The following is a 21,647-nucleotide window of genomic DNA, read 5'->3' on the forward strand; positions in this document are numbered from 1 at the left end:
TGAAACATTGAAACTCTTCGACATAGGAGATGTTTCTTCATCTACAAAGCTTCTAGCTGCATTATTGATTTATCTTTTTACCTCCCACAGACAACTAATCCCATCCCTCCGGTAGGTAGCATTTGCACTTCTTTTGAACAAAATACAAGCCGAGTCAAGGAGTTAACTGTGTATTAAATCTGTAGAACCCAAAAAATTATAATAAAAAACTATAGAAAGTAAACTTCATAGAACCAGTGTATATGGAGAGGCAAATTACACACATACATGTATACGTGCGGGAGAAAAGAAATAAATCAACCATATTACACTTAATAATAAGGCTCTCAAATTTCACTCTTTTTAGCTGACAACAATAATTAGCTGACAACAACAACAACTCCCCCTACTTGTAAGCTAGATGGCTTGGTAAAGAAGTTTTACGCTATCAGAAATTTTCTAATAAATAACTAATTTTTAAACAATAAAACTACTATAACTTAACTCCAATAAAATTACTAAAATCTTAACTTAATTAAAACACTGTTAAATAATAATATAGAAAAATTTTATTTTTGAGCCTTGATTTAATACGCCAACAAAATCCTTTGAAACCACCGCCAAGTAGTCAACTGTGCTCTAAACATGCTGTAATTTCCCTCTGCATGGTGCTCAGCGAGGTCACGAATTCCGGACGAACCAAGGTAGGACACGCATCATATCATTGAACTTTGGCTCATTGCTGGCACACTGATGTCGAGCATTGAACTCATGAAATTGTCCGAGCAACGTCAGTAACTCCAAAAACCTTGAGCTTCAGAGGAATTCATGAAACAATGAGCTTGAAACCTTAGGCAAAGCAAAATTCAAAACACAAAAATATCAGAATGCTAACCTTCACCTCATCCTTCTGGTGGCTTATGGCACTTAGACAAATTATTCATGACTTCATCCCAAGCTGTAAAAAGAAGGTTAAATATAGATTTTGAAGAACTGAAATTATTAATATCAGGGCAAGGAGAGTTCTTACAAGGGAGGCTGCGGAAATCAGGCTCAACCCCATTGCCATTTATGTCCATGTGATTTGGTGTAACATACTTCCCAACAGTGACAACAACGCCAGATCCATCATGCAGCTCAAAAACAGATTGAATCAGTCCCTGCAGGAACAAAATTAATTTGATCACCCATTATAGCATATCCAATGTGGGAATTCCTTTTACCTTTTCTAGTGCTTTACTGCTAAGATGAAGAGATGAAATTTTCAATAGCAGGATGTAAACAGCAACATCATGAAGACCAAAGATCATGAGATTATCTTGGACATGGAGTATTTAATGGACTTGGCTCAAATATCAGAATAAATTAGTAAAAGCTAGGAACTTTTATTTAACATGTCAGGGCCAAAAACTAATGTAGGTTACAATACTGATACTATGTAGATAGCTGCATTGAAGCTCCGTCAAGTTTAGGCAAGTTTATCCAATATAGAATAACCAACAAAAAGTCCATAATCCATGTCTACTCTATATGGCAACTCCGAGGTTTAATGCATTTCATTTGAGAACAAAAAAAAAAAAACATTAAAACACACATCAGCATATGAGTATAAACTACAAAAGCAAATACTACCTTCCCATAAGTCCTTTCCCCCACCAGAACAGCTCTGCAATTATCGTGAAGTGCAGTGGCCACCTGAAACAAGCAACCAAATAAAAAACAAAATAAAAAAAGAACCTTAGTTAGAAAAGTTTAAACTAAGATTAGAATGAAATCTTGTAGTGTAAACAACTTACAATTTCACTTGCACTCGCAGTATTTTTGTTCACAAAAACCTGCACTCAAGCAACATAACTAATAAGACTTGTCATGAGAACAAAGATTTTTCAGAAGTACAAAATAATGTCTGAAACCCAAAGTCTGCCTCTGTCATGTCATTATTTTGTTGTAAATTTGTTGCCATTTACTAAAAATAGAAACAAAATCTGTGTTCCTCTTCCAAGTTTAACCTTACAGCTAATTGGTAGAAAAGACTAAAGTCATTTCTGTGAGGCCCAAGAATATTAATTCATGTATTTCCCGACGCGTGATTGATTTGCGCAATTTTGAAAATGTGTTTGCCAAGTTGAATCACATTCATGCCATTCTTCTACATCAACATGAAAGATGAGATCATTTGGGCCCACAATTGGGTCCCAAGTCCCAGTAACATAAAGGCATTCTTTTGTTTCCTCACTGCTGGATACTCAACTTTCTGAAGGACAAAATTCAAAATGGGAAAACTAAACATCATCAGCAGCTACTGTTGATTAAAAGCACAATACAACAATTTTTTTGGGACAGAGGGAGTAGTGTAAAACACCTTATGCACATAAAAATTCCGATGAAGATGGTCATATGTGCAAGTCTTTACAGAGGCAAGGCTCAAAAAATAACTAACATAAACTGAAAATAGGGTCGGGCTAGACCTTTTTATCAGCTCTTAAGGAAATTAGGGCTTCAATGTAGCAAATAACTGTTCTATTCAAGCAAACAACCACCCTCAGCATTGAGAAGCTGAATTCAAAGGTACATTAGTCCAAAACATTCAACAGAGAACAACTAACTGATAGTGGACACCTCTAAGTCAATGGACCTAAAGGGATTTAAGTAATCATCCCAGCGATTACATTTCTATATCTCGCCAACCCATTAATTCAAAATTGATTCATTTTTGCATAAAAATCCTATTTCTGGGGCACAGTTATTTGCAGTCTTAATCAAAACCCAATTTCACAAAGTCCACCCTTGACCAAAAGTTTTCCACCAGACATTTACATTTCAGTTCTCAATTACATTTACAAAGGGTACAAAGTCATGCAGAATTCATACATGTTATGAGCTCATCATATTACCAAGGTTTCTGAAAGCACATGATAAATAATAATCAACAAAAGTGACTAGCCATAAGATAAGGCTTACAATAACAGGAGCCGTAACTAGAGGTGGAACTTCTGCTACAATATTTTTGACATATTCAGGATCCCTTCCAACAGTATAAGTCACCTGTCCATGGCCATAAAAAAGGGGGGGGGGGTTGAAAAAAAAGGAACTTCATGAATGCTAGTTGTAGCCTGTTCCATTCAGGAACGAAGAAATTGAGATCAAATGATCAAATAGTTTTTCAAATTGCTAAAAAAAATGAAGATCTGACATGTGCAGAAGCTTTTCAGTAAATGATAATCAAAAGCACTATAGATGATTAAAAAGGAAAACAAAAGAAAAGGAAACAGAACAACAGAAATGGTGAGCAAGAGAGGATGAAAAATCCCCACATCACAGGGAAAAAGAACTACTTGTTTCTGACACAAAATACGAAAACTAATTGGGCAATAAATTCTTAATGAACTCTTCATTACGTAGGAATTTACACTCTAGGAATAAAATTTAGGAAGACATATAAGTGCTCCATCTATGGAGACCCACATACAAAACAGCCTTCTGGTCTACAGTGAATAACAGGAGAAATATGTGTGTTTGGATAGGAATTACAAAAAAAAAATTTGCTTGCATCACAAACACATTTTCCAACACACCTTTTTATCTCACGTATATCACAATAAGTGCAATAGTAATTATTCCAAATCATATTTCAAATAATCGCCTATGCAAACACTTATAACTTGGGACTCGCATATATGTGTCCTTCAGTGGTCAGAAAGGTATAGGAAGATACAAACTTAAGCATATTATTTACTTTTTATAAAACTCACTAACAAATAGCACAAGAAATTGCTCTTTTGCTGCAAATGGGAATAAAATCAAAGTAAACAAAACCCAGAAAAATATACACCACAAAATCTAGTTTAAAGGAACCAGAAAAAGAAAAAAATTTTGGAAGAAAATGCATTTCAATGTCCTAAATTTGATGGAGTAGATTCACTTACCGTCTCCCCTTTGTTTAGAAAGAGTTTAGCAATTTCAATCCCAGCCTGAAAATGAACAACCATTATGAACATCATATGCTTGGAAAAGATTTCATATAAAAGACAAAACGGTTGATGATATACAGAACGAAAATCAGAACAGGCCTCCAGAAACCATAGGCATCACTTCTTCAGGCCATTAAACTGTTCAAAAACGTTTACTGTAGCAACTAAATCCTGTAATGTGCATTAATTAAGTCAAGACAGCAGAAACACAACTGTAAGAAAAGAAACAAAAATATTAACTCCCTAGGGTGCATAGCAGCACTTTTATATACAAATACAGTTCAAAGGTGAATCGACCACAAAGCAAGTAAAGTAAGAGAAAGCACACATACTGTGTCCATCCAAAGAAAAGAAAGCATGCATATTGCATCCCTCCAAATACTTTCAGATTTCCACACAATCAATAGGTTGGGAAACTAGGTATTTGAGCTAAATGCTTCATGTATTAGGTGCAGATTTTTTTACATGACATTTTAGTGGTTCTTTAATCAGATTCTGCACTTTCTGGAGAACAAGTATTGTCCATCTTGTTATGTTCTCGGAGAGCAATAAGCTATTTTCATCTTATATTCCGGACTTCCAGTAGAAACAAGAATACTTCAGTAAGCAAATCCTTTACAGTTCAATCAACAACTCTGAACCAAACTATGAAAGCACGCAATGTGATTATTTCTCCTGGACAAGAAAGAACTCTAAATATTAGCTTTCTTAGTCTCAAAATATTCAGCACTTTTGGGGCCTAATCACAATTAACTAATTTTACTAATCTTTTTTTTTCTTTCTTTTTTTTTTCTTGGATGTGGGGTGGAGCGGAGGTGGGGGACAGAAACAAGGAGTCTAACATCCTACATGTGACAGAACAGATCTACAATCAGTGGGAACCATATTAACATATGTTAGACTGCAACTCATAACTGTGGAACTTGAACCGAGGTCCTCTTACACTTGACACCTCAAACATGGTTGTTTCACAATCAGACCAAGGTCTCATAGCAATGTTGCTGATCATTTGAATTCAGAATTGTCACCACAGATAACATCCTTCAGCAGATCTAAGGACTTCAACATAACTATGCCTTCTTGATGAACTCATCTAAAAGTTTAAGTCCCCAGTGGCACAACCTCAGTTGCACTAACATGCATAACTGAACTTATTTATAGCCCTGTTTTTGCCCAAATGGAACTCCTAGGTGTCCAGGTTGAGCTTGACCACATGGACTCGAAGCACAAGTCCCGACAGCAAGAAGTAAGTTCATAAACCGCTTCAACAGCAATAATCATGTGATTCATTTCAACTATCTCAAATTTGATAGTGACACCTGTGCATGCACTCACCAGCCACTTTATTATCCTGATGCGGGGACGACTTTAGGAGAAGAGGATAATTCTTGTCTGCTCCTCAAAGCCCTCCCGCACAGTTAAGGACAAGACATCCAGGCTGAAAACATAATAAACCCATTCACAAACAGCATCCAAACCAAATGAACTGTTCTAGTATCAAGTCAAATGACCAAATTGACTAACTGTTTAAGCCATTTAGAGAGCACGCTCGTTAAATACTTGTTATTCAGCATTACTGCTAGCCCAAATAATAAACATAACACCAGAGTAACTTAATTTCCAAGAGACGATTAGCATCATATCCTGGCCTACTCCCCTTGAATGTCTGTTTGGGTACAGGAAATACTTGCTGCTCTTAACACAATTGTTGAACAATTCAAGAAATAAAGAATAAAATTCAGTTGTAAACTGCAGAAGTAACAAGCACAGAAAAAAATTGACTAGTAAGTTAACCTGTACTAGTCCACCAAGATTATCTCTAAGATCAAGCACAAAATATTGAGCACCCATGTCCTTGAGTCGCTTGATTGCTGCAAAATTACTTCCTTCAGCTATATGAAATGAATCTCAATGTGCAAGACCAAATAGGAATACAATCGACACAGAGAATGAAAGAAAATTCTGGCATCATAGACATTGAAAGAGAAAGAACTTGCTTATTGGCATCTCGACTATAGAATAAACAACTTTAAGATTAGTTTATACTAAGTCCGATGAAAAATAGTTCAAATAATAATTAGCTTATATAATACTCTGTGTAGTAACAAGTAAAAAAGGTTGCAAAATCTCTTATTGCCATTAACATTAGTTAATGATTTTCCTCTGTCATTACTTACCTTGCAAATTCATGTTTATCTTGCATATAAAGCATGCTTACAATAACATTTTTTTATTCAACATGGAGAAAATAAAAAGACCAACATTTGGCAACAATTCATGACATGCTTAGCAGGAGGATGAAAGAACTTCAACAGCATCATATTTAAAATTTTTCGACAGATGTCAGTCATGTAGATGTTTTACTATGAGAGACATGAGTATCCAACTACACAATAAAAAATGATCTAGAAATGCTGGGTAGCCATATTTTGGATAAAGGAAAAAGAACAAATGAGAAAACATCAATATCCCCCATTATACTGAAAATTAAGGTAACACCATCTAGAAAAGAAGAATGACTAAAGATGAGGTTGTCTTGCCAAAAAAAAAAAAAGGTTAATCTCCAGGTACAATGAAAAAGGCATCCACCTATAACCAAATCTTTTCTTGCCAGCGCATTAAACTCTTTCAAGTGCACATAACCAACGGATGTGGTGCCATTTTCACTCTGCTCCAAGCGATAAAAAACGGGAGTTTTTGCAACAGATTGCCTCTGGACCTCAAGGGCTTGGACAGGTCCACAGTTTCCATGCTTGACCTAACATGCATCATTTCATCTAAGAAGCACGTTGCAGAAGTACCATATGAGATAAGAGATGCAGTAATGATGACCGTACTTCAAAATTCAGAATTACTAACCGTGATGTCCACAAATGTTTCACCGGGACCTTGTAATAGAGATGATGCTTCAAAGGCAGATTTCCCTCTTATATCCACCCCATTAACAGACAGTAATTCATCTCCCTATAAAAGTTGAAAAGAAAGAGAAGTTATTTTATGGCTTTATTGAAACTATTAGAAGAGAATGAAGACAATGCTAATAATTCTCTAGAAAAGGATTGAAAGGACATTCTAAGTGATGAAGGCTATCTCATTTATCTTTTAGTATGTCCCTTATAAATTAGAAACTCAAAAAAGGAAACAAGTGGAAGAACAGAGTATTTCTGGTGCTAATAAAATCTATTTGCAAAAAATACATCAAATGTCGAGGAAATTTGTCTGGCAGAGAAAATTCAAAAGCATGACCTTTATGGAAACTTTAAGGTTTTCTGAAGACCCCTGGTAGTTATACCATGCCCTTTTGAAGGGATTATTGAGATTCTCAATTTCTTAGTCAAAGATCATGTAAGGATACCATCTTGCCAATCTAGAAACCACAACACTCAGCCACCAATCACAAAAATAATAAAATGAGATGTAATGTACATTACAAGTCGCAGCATGGTGTTTATTCCTCAAAGGAAAAGTGACTAAACATTAGTTAACAAAGTGTAAAAGCAGGTATTTTCTCACATGAAGTACCGCTCTCTCACTCAATGCTCCTCTGAGGCCAACAGCTCAATTAAATCAAAGCAAAAATCTTGCAAATGCCATCTTCCCCATGACACCTTAAACAGTATATGAAATCTACTTACAAAACCAAATCCCAAGTCCTATCTCACTCTTAGTTGCACACTGTCTAAAGCATATTAACAGCCAGAAAATAACATAAATATGTTGTGGCATTCACAGATAATGCAGATAGTAATAGCTCTCTAATGCATCGAATAATACTCCACATGCTTAAAATTGATTTAATTCAACTCTAACTTCAAACAAAAAATTTTTCTTTTCTGATCTCTATTGTTCAGTGGCGGGACTAGGACCTATGGCCAGTAGGGCAGTATTGTACCACTAAAATGATTCCATTTGTTATGCAAGGAGAAATTCAGTTTAAGATTATGCAATTATTTCAAGGCTTTTTTCTTTATTTTTTCTAAAGTTATTTCTTACTCAAATAGTACCCAATATTCTGTTTTGATAGCTCTAAAAGAAATTGTACCATAGGAGAGGTATCTAAAAAAATTAATAGTTTAGGAGGCAATGTGTGAGGAGATCAGAGTTTTTCAAGATCTGGGGGCTATATTAAGGGAAAAGAATATTTTCCAAAATTGAGGGGTGTGGGGGGCAATAGTGAGTAAAAGTAAAGAATGTGTTATATTTTCAAGTCTATTCTTTTAATTTTTTTGATGGCCAATAGACCACCCTTGTTAAAAAATGGTTCCGCTGCTGCTAGTGTCAAACTGTCAATTTAGTTTTTACTGGGCCATGACTCATGGTTTATCATTTTTTCAAGCTTTATACGATCTTGAAAAGACCAGAGGTCTACAAAAATTAGAACAATTACAAGACAGCTTCAGCTGGCACTCATTTAAATTTTTTGGCACAATTTCTTCTTATAAATTATAAACAATTATAAGTTAACGATCTTGTAGCCCTAAACAATTAAGAATTCTCTGAAGTACTAGAATAGCGCTACAATTATGATATCCCATGGATATAGAGCCAATTCCAATGTTCAAGCCATCAAGAGATTCTGTTTTGGTCAACAAACTATTATAAGACTCAAGCTGCTCTAATGGATAGCCAATAGGCAAGAAGCCACTGATCACCATTATTCACCAATACCAGAAATTACAAAGGTAACCAATGTCTCTCTCTAAGACACATCGGGAAGCATCAACCTCAAGTTGATAGATTTGGAGAGGAGGCTTTTTTTTTTTTTTTTTTTTGGGGGGGGGGGGGGGGGGGTTGTCATTCATTCTAAACCTCCGAAAGACAGATTGAAGAACTGCTTAGGAGGAAAAAATTGGAAGTTAACCTTACCCTGTGACAAAATATTCATACTTCTTCTGTGTTCTTCACTAAACCTTCTTCCAATGGAAGTTTCAAATAGGAAATCAGCAGAAGGCCCTCATCTTGCACTTGCAGCTGTCACATCCTAGTGAATGTCTTTTTCAGGAGTTAGAGGAAATGTATCTAAAGCACATCAATTAGTAGGTATGAGAGGATTATCTTCTTCCAAGGAAAAAGGGCAGCACAGGGGATTCACATTGAACTTTCTTTTCATCATTTGAGTAGTGGGTTATAGTCCTATTTTTAGATCCTCATTATCTGAGATAGGAGAAACAAGTACTGCAAGCAAGCAGACTTTCAAGCATGTCCACAGGTTTCAATTAGATGTGGTTGAAAGCCGTATATTTGACTGATTGTGGGATCTAGGGATCAGAAATCAATATTCCAGTCAAGGCACATTCAGCACATGATTGGTGCCAGGCAACTAGCATAAGTGCCTGACTATTGGCAGTAGGGTCTCGTGACATCAGCTGGTCAATGGTTGCGTGATTGCGTGCACCATTGGCACATAATGCTAATGAATTGACAAATGCAAAAGGTCTTATTAATGGTTGGAATCAAGAAACTAGGTCATCAACTAGATGCATGGTTGTTGGTTAAACAATTAGGTGCTTCTCGTAAACTAGAGGGATCAGCAAGATGACACGGAATATGTGTCGAAGAAAGGAGCACTGGCATGTGTTGGACCAGAAAATGACCTCGACAGAACCTCCTGTTTGTGCAGTTACCAGTGATTACTGAAGCTGCCAACTGACGTGGGAAAAAAAAAAATCTAACCGGAGAATATTGTACTTAATTTGCAACATGTTTTATGTACACATTCCTCTATCAGCAAAGAAAAAAGTAAAGACTTGGCCTCAAGAACTAGGGATTGAGTTTTCAGATAAAAATCAGGCCTTCTGACAAATTCACAGATAATAACGTAAATCTTAGAACCTATTCCATATGTATGCTTCTCGGCTGCATCACTGAGAGCTCTGCAGGTAAGTGGCAGCAACGAATTTCCTGTATTTCAAATACGATAGATGCTAATTCCACATTTGGATGAATGTCCAAAGTTTGGCTAAGTGCAGCACATCACAAGAAAACTCCAAGTAAATACCTTTCATCTTTAGGAAGAGGGGTGTCAAGGGTCGACCACTGGTCTAGTAGTCCAATGGCCCAACTATATTTATTGAAGTAGTACTTTCTAGTGATTTGTTAACAGTAGAGTCACAAAACCATAGAGAGCCAATGATATAGAGGTCTAGAGGAAAACAAAGGAGAATGCATAATCAAGTTGCATCTGAACTTTAGCCAAAATAATTGGGCCTTAGTCCTTGCATTAAAGCAAAGCAAAAAAAAGCTTAAATAACTAAGAACATGGTTGTTCAAAGTGACACTACAGAATGACCATAAAAGGCATGACCTGAAACAATAGCATGTACAGCCTTATGTTTGAACATTAACTAGCAATGTATGGCCAAACACAGAAAAAAGTTTTGCTTATGTACTATGCATTAAGCTGAAAATTATATACAAGGCATGAAAATAAACTTCAGTTCTGATGTCAAACAGTTGGTATATGGCACTAAAAATTTAAAAAAAATGGATATTTAGCATTGAGTTCAAACACAATACCTGTCTCACACCAGCAGTATGGGCAGGGCCATCTAACAGGATCCCTAAAACCTTCAATTTCACACCTCCGCTGTCATCTGGAATTTCCCGTAAATTAATCCCAATCCCAGTCATATCATACCTCGCCATCTTGGAGAACTTTCAGCAACGATGAAAGTAACATGTTCATGCAATAAAATTACTGAAAATTTTGTAAGTACATTTAACGTTTATACTTGGTATAAGAATCATATATGAAAAAAAAAATCTAAGAGTGAATCAGCCTACTCCCAAAAGCTTGTTTCAGCAGCTAAGTGAAGATTAGCAGTGCATTATGTCCTGGATCCCTAGAGTTTCCTAAGCTCTACAGGATAGTTTATGCATTGCCTTTAGCAATTTCATAAAATATCACACAAATAAACTTAAGAATTAGGGTCAAAAGGACCAACAAGCTACAACATATTAATAAGTCTGAGATTAAGATTTCCACTTCCATCTTTTTTCCCCCATCCTGCCGCCCAAAAATTAAAAAGTCCTGCCCTGATGGAGAAGACGAGCAATAAAAATATGCACACTTCAGAGAGGAGGCAAAAAATAGATGCTGACAAAAAGTTTCAGCACTAAAGATCTCAGAAATACACTTGGGACTATGTTACACTACATTAGCTCATCATTCACCTAAATATGTTATCAACCATATTACTAGAAATAAAATCCAATAGTACCACTAAAATCCAATTCCCCGTGCAGTTAACAAGAAATTACCTCTTCAGGAGTAAGAAAACGAGTATAGGGGTCACCTAAGCTGGCCAGCATCCGCCTAATAACAGCATGAGCTTTTGATCTTGTCTGATATGACATCCCCAAAACATCAAATTTCTTTTGCTGAACCACATGAAATTGCAATAGTAAAATAAAAGGAAAAAACAAAACAATAGTACAAGGTAATGGAAAGATAGCATCCCCCATTACAGAATATCAATTTGGCTCTGTTTGGCTGGTCAACATGTTTCCCACAAAAACAATTTCCAAACTTTATAGTGAAGTATTTCAGAAATACGTTTCCAGAAAACCCCAAACACCTTTTCTAAACTTTATCCTACATACACAATTATCGAAAGAACAAAATGCGACGGTTAAATTCTGCAACAAAAGAATCACAGTCGTAGGACTTACAAGCCAAGTTTCCGGAGACCAACGGTGACGATTAGTAGTATCGAGAAAGCTATCATAAACAACTTCCCAAGCCTCTTCCACTATGCCTTCATTGGTCACCAACCCAGAATCTTCTTGTCGCTCTTCATCTTCACGGCAATTCGTGATCGAAGAAGCATCGGAAGCAGGAATCGAGGATTGAACTAATGACGGCAAGTCGAAAGCATTCGCAATTGAGAAAGACAACGGCGGAGAGGACAATAGAAGACCACATGAGAGAAGAATTGAGACTCCATTGCATAGGACTTGGCGTAGGATTTTGTCGTCAGGGGTGGTGGTGCTGGCAGCGGCGACGGCGGCGGTAGAAGAAGGTTTTGGCGGAGGTTTATAGTGGGTGAATTTGGCGAGTTGTGGTGGAGAGAGGGGCGGTAAGAGCAAGTTCGAGATCCCGAAGAGCCCCATCTTCGTCCTCCCCTACGACCGTTGTGACAGTTTGGATAACGGAAATACGATTTTATGTGCAACAAAAGACAATTGCTACTTTGGTCCCTTATGTATGAAGTTTTAGTTAACACAGCCCCTGATTTACCCACTTGTGCCAGTTGGGATCCTCTATACCGCTGTCGGGTGCCAAATCTAGTGTCAATCCCACTTATTACGTGATATAGAAGAAATTTAAATAAACAATACATGACAAATTAAATAAATAGGACACTTGGCATAAATATAGAAGTGGTACTGAATTGCCACTGGAAAAATGGCATTGAAGATCCCGTGTATCCTTGACATCCGTGTGTCCTTGTGTCAAGTTAGTGCCTTGTCAAGTGCACATTAAAATAGCAAAGGATGGGAGAATTCTTAGTTTATGATGAAAAAAAAAAGGCATTTTACAAGTGGGGCGATTTTTGGAGATTGTTCTTGAAATGGGGTCTTCGCATTCGTGGAATGCGAGTTCAGTGAGCTCGCATTCCACGAATGCGAGGTCTGTGAAGCAGAACGCAATATCGATTCGGAAATCTTCAAAGAACAGCAAAACAAATAGAGCTGTTAATCGAACCGGGTAGCTCGCGAGCCGAGCTCGACCCGGCTCGATAAGGGCTCGACTCGGCTCGTTTATTGAGAGAAACGAGCCGAGCTCGAGTTCAACTTGATGCTCGTTTAATAGACGAGCCGAGCATAGCTCGACTCGTTTAAGCTCGACAGGCTCGAATAGTAGGGGTATTAGTGTCATTTCATTATGTATTTGATACTCTACAGGCTCGATAGGCTCGACTTCGAACTCGAAACTGCTCGAATAGTAGGGGTATTAACGTCATTTTTATTGTGTATTTGATACTCTACAAGCTCGACAAGCTCGAGCTCGAGCTCGATAAGCTCGACTCAATTTTGAACTCGAGTTCGAGCTCGAGCTCGAGTTTTCTACCGAGCATATCGAGTCGATCTCGAATAGTTTGTGAAGCTCGAATTACTAATCGAGCGAGCTCGAGCTGGCTCGATTAGGGGTTCGAGTCGAGCTCGATTATCACATGCTCGAGCTCGACTCGGCTCGTTAACAGCTATAAAAACAAAGAAAACAGAGCAAGCCACCAAACTCCCGCCATAGCCTCCTCGCAATTGAAAAATCTGAGCTGGATTCTGCACATTGAAGCATCCAAAGACCGAAGCTGGCCACCATTTGTCCTATTTTGTGCTGCCAAAACGTCGGACGGCAGAAATAGGAGGAGCGGCGCCACACGGCTGAGCGGCGCCACCATCTCTGTTGTTCTGCTCCGCCGGAAGCCACGCCTCATTCTCTTTCTGCCTCGCTGAAGCAAGCCCTCCAGATTGCAGCCGGTTTTCAGAGCTTCTTCAACCACCAGATTGCCGACCCATTTGCGCCTTTGCCCACCCACTACCTCCCCATTGCCGACCCAACATTTGCCAGCATTGCCGTCCCATTGCGACTGCCAAACAGCATAAAGGTGAGCCTTTTCTATTTGCAATGCCTCACTTATAGCATTTTAAGTTTAATTAATACTTGAATACTTGAACCAACGGCAAGTTCAGATTTGTTGTGAAATTTGGGTTTAAATTTGATGTGGGTTGTGCTTATTTTTGTGGTGGATTTGAGGATATACGTTTTATTTTTCAAATTCTTGCAATTTTTCTGTTTCCAATTTGTTGTAGTTGCGTTAATTGTGTCCGTGTGGACAGTGGAGTTGGAAAAAGAAGGAAGTAGTTTTTTGACAAATATTGCAAAATAGTTTAAAACTAAAACCCCTTTAAGGAAAAAGTCCATTTAATTGTTTCAACTATTTTTTTAAAATTAGAATGAAATTTAGGTTAAATTTATTTTCTGTACATCTAATTCTAAAAAGAAAAGTGGTGCTAGTCTCATTTTATTGTCTACGGCGGATAGAGAGCTAGTGGTACTACGAACGGGTTGGTGTTCATGATTTTTCCGATAAGGCATAGGAAATGACTAAATGTTCTAACATTGGACCAACTTGAAATAACGTTTTAAAAAAAAATATTTTTTTGTGTTGAAGAAGATAAAACAAAAAAAAAAAAGAAAAAAGGGCAAGTTCCATTTAAAATAGAAAATGGGTTCTAAGGGAGTTAAACATGAGATGCAAATGAGAAACGAATTTCTCTAGAGCAGCTATGGGTAAATCGTACATTAGAATTGTGTTCCTAGAGAAGATTTTAGAAAAATAAGGGTCTTGAACTAAAATGGAAAAATAAATTTTGCTAAAATTACAATATATGTTAGCGTGACCGAAAATTTGATGTTGAGCATTGAAGTTGTCTTGGATGCATTTCCGTTGCTTTAACAGTCTTAGCATGCCATTTAATTATTTTTTATATACATTTAGACATTATTGTCGTACTTTAACAAGTGTATATAAATATATTTGACAAATACTTATTTTTCACTAATGTAGTTATCAAAGCCATTTACAATAATTAGTACTTTAATACGCCGTGTATAATTTGAAATGATAATAATTACAATAATTAATACTTTAATATGTCTTGTGTAATTTAAAATAATAATAATTAATCATCTCTGACTATTTTAATGTACAAAATAATTCTTTAAAATGCTAAGCACATAGTAGACAAAATCTCTAATACTCAATGTGGGGGCAAGGGTTATGTACCAAATTTGGGTGGCAAGTGCCCACTTTTCAGTTTTTGTTTTTAAAAACTATTTCGGAGTTGTTATTTTTTGTCAAAACACTATCTACATTGGACATTGTATGTTTTGCAATTAGAGTTTAGAAATTTTATTGACATTATGTAGTTTATAGATTGGAGCTTTTGAATTTCATGAATATTTGGATTGTTTGACAGGGAGTTTTAGCCCATTTATAGGGGAGACTCTGTCGAATTTTTTGTAGAGTTTTCTTTGTGAGAGCAACTGACTATTACAAATACATGTCGCAACTTCTGTTTTTTTAAATGATTTTTTGTTGTAAATTATTTCTTCATATAGGTACATACAAGGTTGGTGACACAAGTTTGGGAGGTTTAGAGGCTGGGGTTGGTACCTCTAAGATCATAACCACAGAAGTTGGCTAGATTCGAATTTGATACAAGTCATTTGGTAATATATTTTATATTACAACTTTTGAATTTTTGACGTCGAATTGAAATAGTATGTTTTGTTAAACTTCTGGATGTAGAAGAGGATGTTAGAACACGTTAACGGATTTATTTTAAGTCGAATCGATGGATTTAAAGTTAAATCTAATCTTGTAGTCTATATTTACAATATATGCATGTCGAGGTTAGGGAAATAACAGATAATGCTGTCAAGTGGCCTTTGGATATAGCCAAAAAAATCTTATTGTGTTGTTGATGAAAATAGCATACGTATATGAACATAGATCTTGTATAGCTATATAGATGTGGAGCCCAAAAATTGATTAAATATTCTTCCAAATCGCATGTCAATCAACTCACTTTTGCAATTCGTAGGCGGCTCATAATTGTTAGGGTTCTAAATTATAGGGGACATATATATTATACAGTGTGGTATTGACCGATTACAACTTAATATAGATCCTGTTTGTATCATTGGTACAGTGAGTTTTAGCCTACTTATAAGGGAGACCTTGTCAATTTTTTTTTTTAAATATCTTTGTCAGTTTTTGAATATTTATAGCAATTTCCGTAGGGGAGACTTTGCCGACATTTTTAAAAAGTTTTTGTAATCCTCGTTAACTAACTATTACTAATTGGAATGCAAATAACTTATATGAAATGGTTTGCATATTGAGCAGTTGTTGATTCATATAGGTGCATACAAGATTGGTGACACAAGCTTGGGAGGCGTAGAGACCTGGGTTGGGAAGTCCGTCGTCCAAACCACAGAAGTCTATCTTTCGAATTCGATACAAGCCATTCGGTATTAATTTTTAGTTTACAAAAACATATTATGGGCGTCGAAACAATGAAATAGTATAGTTTGTTAAAGCTCTTCCAAACCACGAAGGCGTTAATGAAATTAAATGGATTTATTTGAAAGCGAATTGATGGATTTAAAGTACTTTAATACGTCTTGTGCAATTTGAAATGACAGTAATTTGGATTGTTTGATAGGGAGTTTTAGCCCATTTATAGGGGAGACTCTGTCCAAAATTTTTGTAGATCTTTCTTTGTGAGGGCAACTGACTATTACAAATATATGTTGCAACTTCTATATTTTTAAGTGATTTTTGGTTGTAAGTTATTTCTTCATCTAGGTACAACAAGGTTGGGATACAAGATTGGGAGGTTGTGTTTGGTACCTCTAGAATCTAACCCACAGAAATTGGCTACATTCAGATTTGATACAAGTCATTAGGTAATTTATTTTATATTACAACTATTGGATCTTTACCGTCGAATTGAAATAGTATAGTTTGTTAAATTTTCTTTTAGTAGAAAAGGGCGTTAGAATATGAAATACGGATTTATTTAAAGGCGAATTGATGGATTTAAAGTACTTTAATACGTCTTGCGCAATTTGAAATGACAGTAATTTGGATTGTTTGATAGGGAGTTTTAGCCCATTTATAGGAGAGACTCTGTCGAAATTTTTGGAGATCTTTCTTTGTAAGGGCAACTGTCTATTACAATTACATGTTGCAAGTTCTATATTTTTAAGTGATTTTTGGTTGTAAATTATTTCTTCATCTAGGTACAACAAGGTTGGGATACAAGCTTGGAAGGTTGTATTTGGTACCTCTAGAATCTAACCCACAGAAGTTGGCTACATTCGAATTTGATACAAGTCATTAGGTAATTTATTTTATATTACAACTATTGGATCTTTGCCGTCGAATTGAAATAATATAGTTTGTTAAATTTTCTTTTAGTAGAAAAGGGCGTTAGAATATGAAATATGGATTTATTTTAAGGCGAATTGATGGATTTAAAGTCAATGACCAACCTTGTAGTATTTTTTGTAATTGGCAAAATCTATAATGCTAAAAAAGTGGCAAAATCTGCTATACGGAAAAACATTAATTTTGTAAGGTTCATTGCTAGAATATCACATCATTGTGAATGTGGATCTTGTTATGCGGTGTGAATGTGGAGCCCAAATATATATAACTTCTCGTACTTTTCTTATACTTGTACTTTGAAAATTATAGGGTCTCTTGACAATATGTAGTGTGGTAAATGTCATTACAACTTCATATAAACCCTATTTGGATTGGTTGGCAGGGAGTTTTAGTCTATTTTTAGGGGAGACTCTGTCCAAATTTTTTAAAAATTTCGTTGGGAGTTTTAGGCTATTCATATTATCATTTATAGCATATTTCATACATGTTTTCAATTTTTTCATAAATATCTGGATCGAAATTAGTCTATTTAACAGTGCCAATTTCGACCTAGAGTCCACCCTCTTTCATTTGTTTGGACTCTTGGACTACTAATTCTAATTTATTGTCCCTAAAATAAGGATTCATTTCACAGACATGTCTGTAGAAAGACCTCTGCGGGTAAACCTATACTGGGGAGGAGAAATACATTAGGATGGTGACTTTGTTTGTTATTTGCCTCGTACTTCCAATCGGACATTCACTTTGAGGCATAGAATTGGATACGGAGAGTTAGTTGACAGGATTTATCACTATATGGGGGTGGATAAAGGGATGTTCAAGCTGAAATTGTTTCTTCGTCAACCGTTGGAGAGTTCCAAATATACTGTTTCCGCAGTGGTGAATGATGAAACTCTTGATGTAATGTACGATCTTTGGATCGAAAGAGTTTCATACATGGTGGAGATTTATATCGAGAAGGAAGAAATCATCCAAATGCCTGTAGTTAATAGCGTATTCACTGGACCAATAGGTAATGTTGGTCCAATGATGTCGCTTGTACATGTATTCATGGATCCAACAAAGTTTAACTTCAGTTCTAGTTCAGTCATTTCAGAGACTTCATCGGCATCTCACTATATGCATGATGATCGATCTATGGATTCATTAGAACCAAGACTCACATCAGGGTTCATGGGTACCCAGGAATATTTTCATGGCGTGGATTTGATTCCAAATTTTGGAGATCTAGGGCCATCATGCCATATTTCTCCACATGGGATCGAATCTAACCCTGGTCAAGGTTGTCACAGTTCAGCTGAAGATGATGTATATGCTAGTGGGTATGATAGGCTCCTTGCCTCTGAAGAAAATGATCCGGAAGAAGATGATCCGGAAGTTGATGCGGAAGAAGTTGAAGAGTCGGAGTCGCAAGATGTGTTCGGTAGTAACTCGGATGATGAGCATGAAGGTGGAGGTTTAAGAGTAAACTTCGATACCCAACAACCCTTTGTTGGGTATTGGGTTGCCAACACAGAATGCGGAGATATCAGACGTAATAGAACAGCTGGCAGTTCTGCATATGTTCCAAGAGAAATGGCATTTTTCTCCGATCTTGGGAGCATAGATGATGCTGATATAGAAGAGGAGGATAGATTGGAGCGTATTGTCATATTCAGTGAGAAGAATAATAATATACGTCTCCATATGAGGTTTGAGAGTAAGCAGTAGCTCAGCCGGGCAGTTAGGATGTGATCCATCAATCACAATAGGGAGTTCAGAGTTATTGAGAGTAAGAGTAACACGTGGTTTGCTAAATGCAAATCATCAATTGAAAGAACTCCTTCCATTTCAACCGCGCCATCATATCCACCATGCGACTGGTGTGTTAAAGCCGTAAAGAAAATGACTCATGGAATGTGGCAAATTATAAAATTGGTCAATGACCATAACTGTTTAGGCGACATGATTAGAAATAACAATACAAGCATGACGGCTTCCTTTATTTCAAGGCGCATACTTCGTAGTATTGAAGATATTAAAGGTCAAGAACATACTAAGTTTCGTTACAGAAAACTTAAAAGTTGATGTGTCTTACAAAAAAGTCTGGTATGCCAGACGTAAAGCAATTGAGCTTATATTTGGATCTTCGGAGGCGAATTTTGCCGAACTACCACAGTATCTCGATGCCCTGGTGCAATCCAATCCAGGCACCGTGGTGGAGTGATCGCATCATTTGGATAGTTCGGATAGAGTTAAGACTTTTAAGTATGTATTTTGGGCTTTTGGACCAGCTATTGAAGCATTCCACATGTGCAGGCCGGTTATATGTGTTGATGGCACTCATTTCCATGGCGAATACAAGGGCAAATTCCTTGTTGCAGTCACTCAATATGCGAACAACAAGATTCTGCCAATTGCTTATATCATAGTGGATGAGGAGACGATTTTCAGTTGGTCGTGGTTCATGGAACAATTAAGATATAATGCGGCACTTGATCGACATCCTATCTGTGTTATTTTCGATCGCCACAATGGTATCATATATACCATGATACACTTTGACTATTGGGAGAAACCTTTGGCCTACCATAGGTTTTGCCTGCGACATGTTAGGAGCAATTTGATGACACACTTCAAAAGTTTACACCTTAAAAGGTTGTGTTGGGCAATGGGAAGGGCAAGACAATTGCGCAAGTGGCGGATATTCAGAAGAGAACTACGAAGCATGTTTCCAGATGCTTGGAATTATCTGTCTGTCATTAGTCTAGAAAAGTGATGCCTAACACACGACGATGACCATCGTTGGGGTATTCTAACTACCAACATATCCGAAAGTTATAATAATGTCTTGCGCGGGGCACGTCATTTGCCAATTCGTGCATGCATTGACATGACATTCCATCGAACAGTTGCATTATTTAAGACGAGAAGGGAAGATACTTCACATTGTCGCAATCCTTTTCCCCCAAAGATATAGCGTCGTTTTAAGAATGCTGAGCAGAAGGCAGGTGCTCACAGAGTTATTGAGTTTGATGGCCCATCGAGCGTATACAAGGTTATCACAGGCCGGCGTGTCGATGGTAAAGGAGGCAATAAGCAAACCGTCAGGTTTTTTTGATAAGGCATGCTCTTGTAGAAAGTGGCAGAATTACAGACTTCCTTGTTCACATGCTTTGGCGGTATGCAGGAATAGATGTGACAATCCGGGATTGCTTGTGGATCAGCAGTTTACCAAAACGAGGTGAGCCGTGTAGTATTCAGGGAAGTTTAACCCACTGCCGTATTAAGATACTTGGCTCCATCCTGGATGGGAGCTGCAGGCAGACAGGAGCAAGTTTGTTGCACGTCAGGCAGGGCGGGTTCGAGCTAGCAGAATTCGGAATGAGATGGATGAAAAGAATCCAGACGAACCAAGAAGATGTCGAAATTGTCATCAGACGGGTCACAATAGGAGAATTGGTCCGAATTATAGGTTTTGATTTGATCGAATTCCTAGAAATTGGAAACTCATGTCAGTGCACTCCAGTTTGGCGTAGGGTTCATTCTAATTCATTTGTGTTCGATTCGGGATTTATTTCAAATAATTACATTAGTGACTTTCATTGTTCATTTGTCAAATGCATGTTTCGTTCTTGACTATGATAAGTATTGAATTAACCAGTTTAAACGTGCAGTCCAACAGTTTTATTCATTTATCGCTACATCCCCTATCCATTGATTTGTTGACATATTTGTTAAAGAAATGCTCGGATGGTGTGTTATATGTGTTAATGTTCTTGCATATGCAGGATATGGTATTTTGATGTTTGATTGACAGGATGTTATGACCGCTTTATAGGGGAGACTCTGTCAAATTTTTTTAAAACTTTTAAAATATGACTACAAATAGATTGCTGCAGTATATGAATACATAGAGGGATATATGGTCAAAATTTTCTCAAAAAAAAAGTCTTGAACGTGATTTATATATCAAAATTGCATACACAAACTTTTGGGGAGTACTTATGCATAACTATTGAATTTAATCGATGCAGATATTTGTTTGGGATTATGGCCGACACTCCTATCCCTCCTGACCTACATCTAGGACTATACGTGCACGACATTATATCGGTGGAAACTGCACATCGGGCACAATTCATTTTTCACGGACATATTGAGGGTAATTAGTTAGATGTCAGATGGTATAACAGAGGATTTTGGGAGCATACGCCTATTTCTGATCGGATTCGTCGTTATATTGCCTTGACTGGATTTGAGAGGGTGCTTGAGAGTGGATATCAGATGGTTGATCATTCTTTGATCACAAATTTAGTGGAGAGATGACGGCCAGAGACGCATACATTTCATTTACCGGTTGGAGAGGCTACAGTGACATTACAGGATGTAGAGGTGTTGTGGGGGTTGCATATCGATGGTCCACCGATTATAGGAATAGACACATACCGTAACATTCAGGAGTAAGGAGCCATTTGTGAGGAGCTCATTTGTGAGTAGGTCCGTAACGTATCTTATTTGCTGGGATGTAGTTGAGCCGCACCTCCCTCATCGGGTTATGTGACAGTTTGGGCTTCATCAGTCCCTGCCTTATATGAGGTTGACAGATAATCAGGCAGCTCTACATTTTCTAGATCGTCGTGGTAGGGCGAATCAAGACTGGAGCACCACGCATAGACAATATATTGATATTTGGACTGATCGACATGTGCATGTACAAGATGGCACTGTAATTGAAGATACTAAATATCCA

The 21,647-nt window shown here is 37.1% G+C and overlaps 1 protein-coding gene across 5 annotated transcripts; it reads right to left on the reverse strand.

Annotated features, from left to right (window-relative positions):
* Window positions 1-283: 283 nt before the first annotated feature.
* On the reverse strand, window positions 284-12,101 carry LOC113708952 (carboxyl-terminal-processing peptidase 1, chloroplastic-like). 5 transcript variants are annotated; one of them, XM_072064748.1, is made up of 13 exons: window positions 11,622-12,099; window positions 11,211-11,330; window positions 10,467-10,604; window positions 6,810-6,914; window positions 6,540-6,708; window positions 5,745-5,821; window positions 3,906-3,950; window positions 2,941-3,024; window positions 1,776-1,814; window positions 1,612-1,674; window positions 1,010-1,139; window positions 881-937; window positions 284-787 (listed from the first exon to the last, which is right to left on the reverse strand). In XM_072064748.1, the coding sequence occupies exons 1-12, from the start codon at window positions 12,060-12,062 to the stop codon at window positions 882-884; spliced, it is 1,467 nt and encodes a 488-aa protein (XP_071920849.1). In that variant the 5' UTR covers window positions 12,063-12,099; the 3' UTR covers window positions 284-787; window position 881. The 5 variants fall into 5 exon arrangements, 4 of the variants coding, with proteins under 4 accessions (XP_071920849.1, XP_071920848.1, XP_027087493.1 ...); XM_072064747.1 differs by having other exon boundaries at window positions 284-793; XM_027231692.2 differs by having other exon boundaries at window positions 875-937.
* Window positions 12,102-21,647: the final 9,546 nt, after the last annotated feature.

Source organism: Coffea arabica, chromosome 9c (genome assembly GCF_036785885.1).
Source record: "Coffea arabica cultivar ET-39 chromosome 9c, Coffea Arabica ET-39 HiFi, whole genome shotgun sequence".
In the NCBI taxonomy this organism is placed as follows: Eukaryota; Viridiplantae; Streptophyta; class Magnoliopsida; order Gentianales; family Rubiaceae; genus Coffea; species Coffea arabica.

Coding starts and splice junctions, on each gene's coding strand:
- LOC113708952 (XM_072064748.1), bottom strand. CDS start 12,062: ATGGGGCTCTTCGGGATCTCGAACTTGCTCTTACCGCCCCTCTCTCCA. Junction 3,025..3,905: donor TTCTAAACAAAGGGGAGACG/GTAAGTGAATCT, acceptor GGCCATGGACAG/GTGACTTATACTGTTGGAAG. Junction 1,140..1,611: donor GGGAAAGGACTTATGGGAAG/GTAGTATTTGCT, acceptor TTGTTCCTGCAG/GGACTGATTCAATCTGTTTT.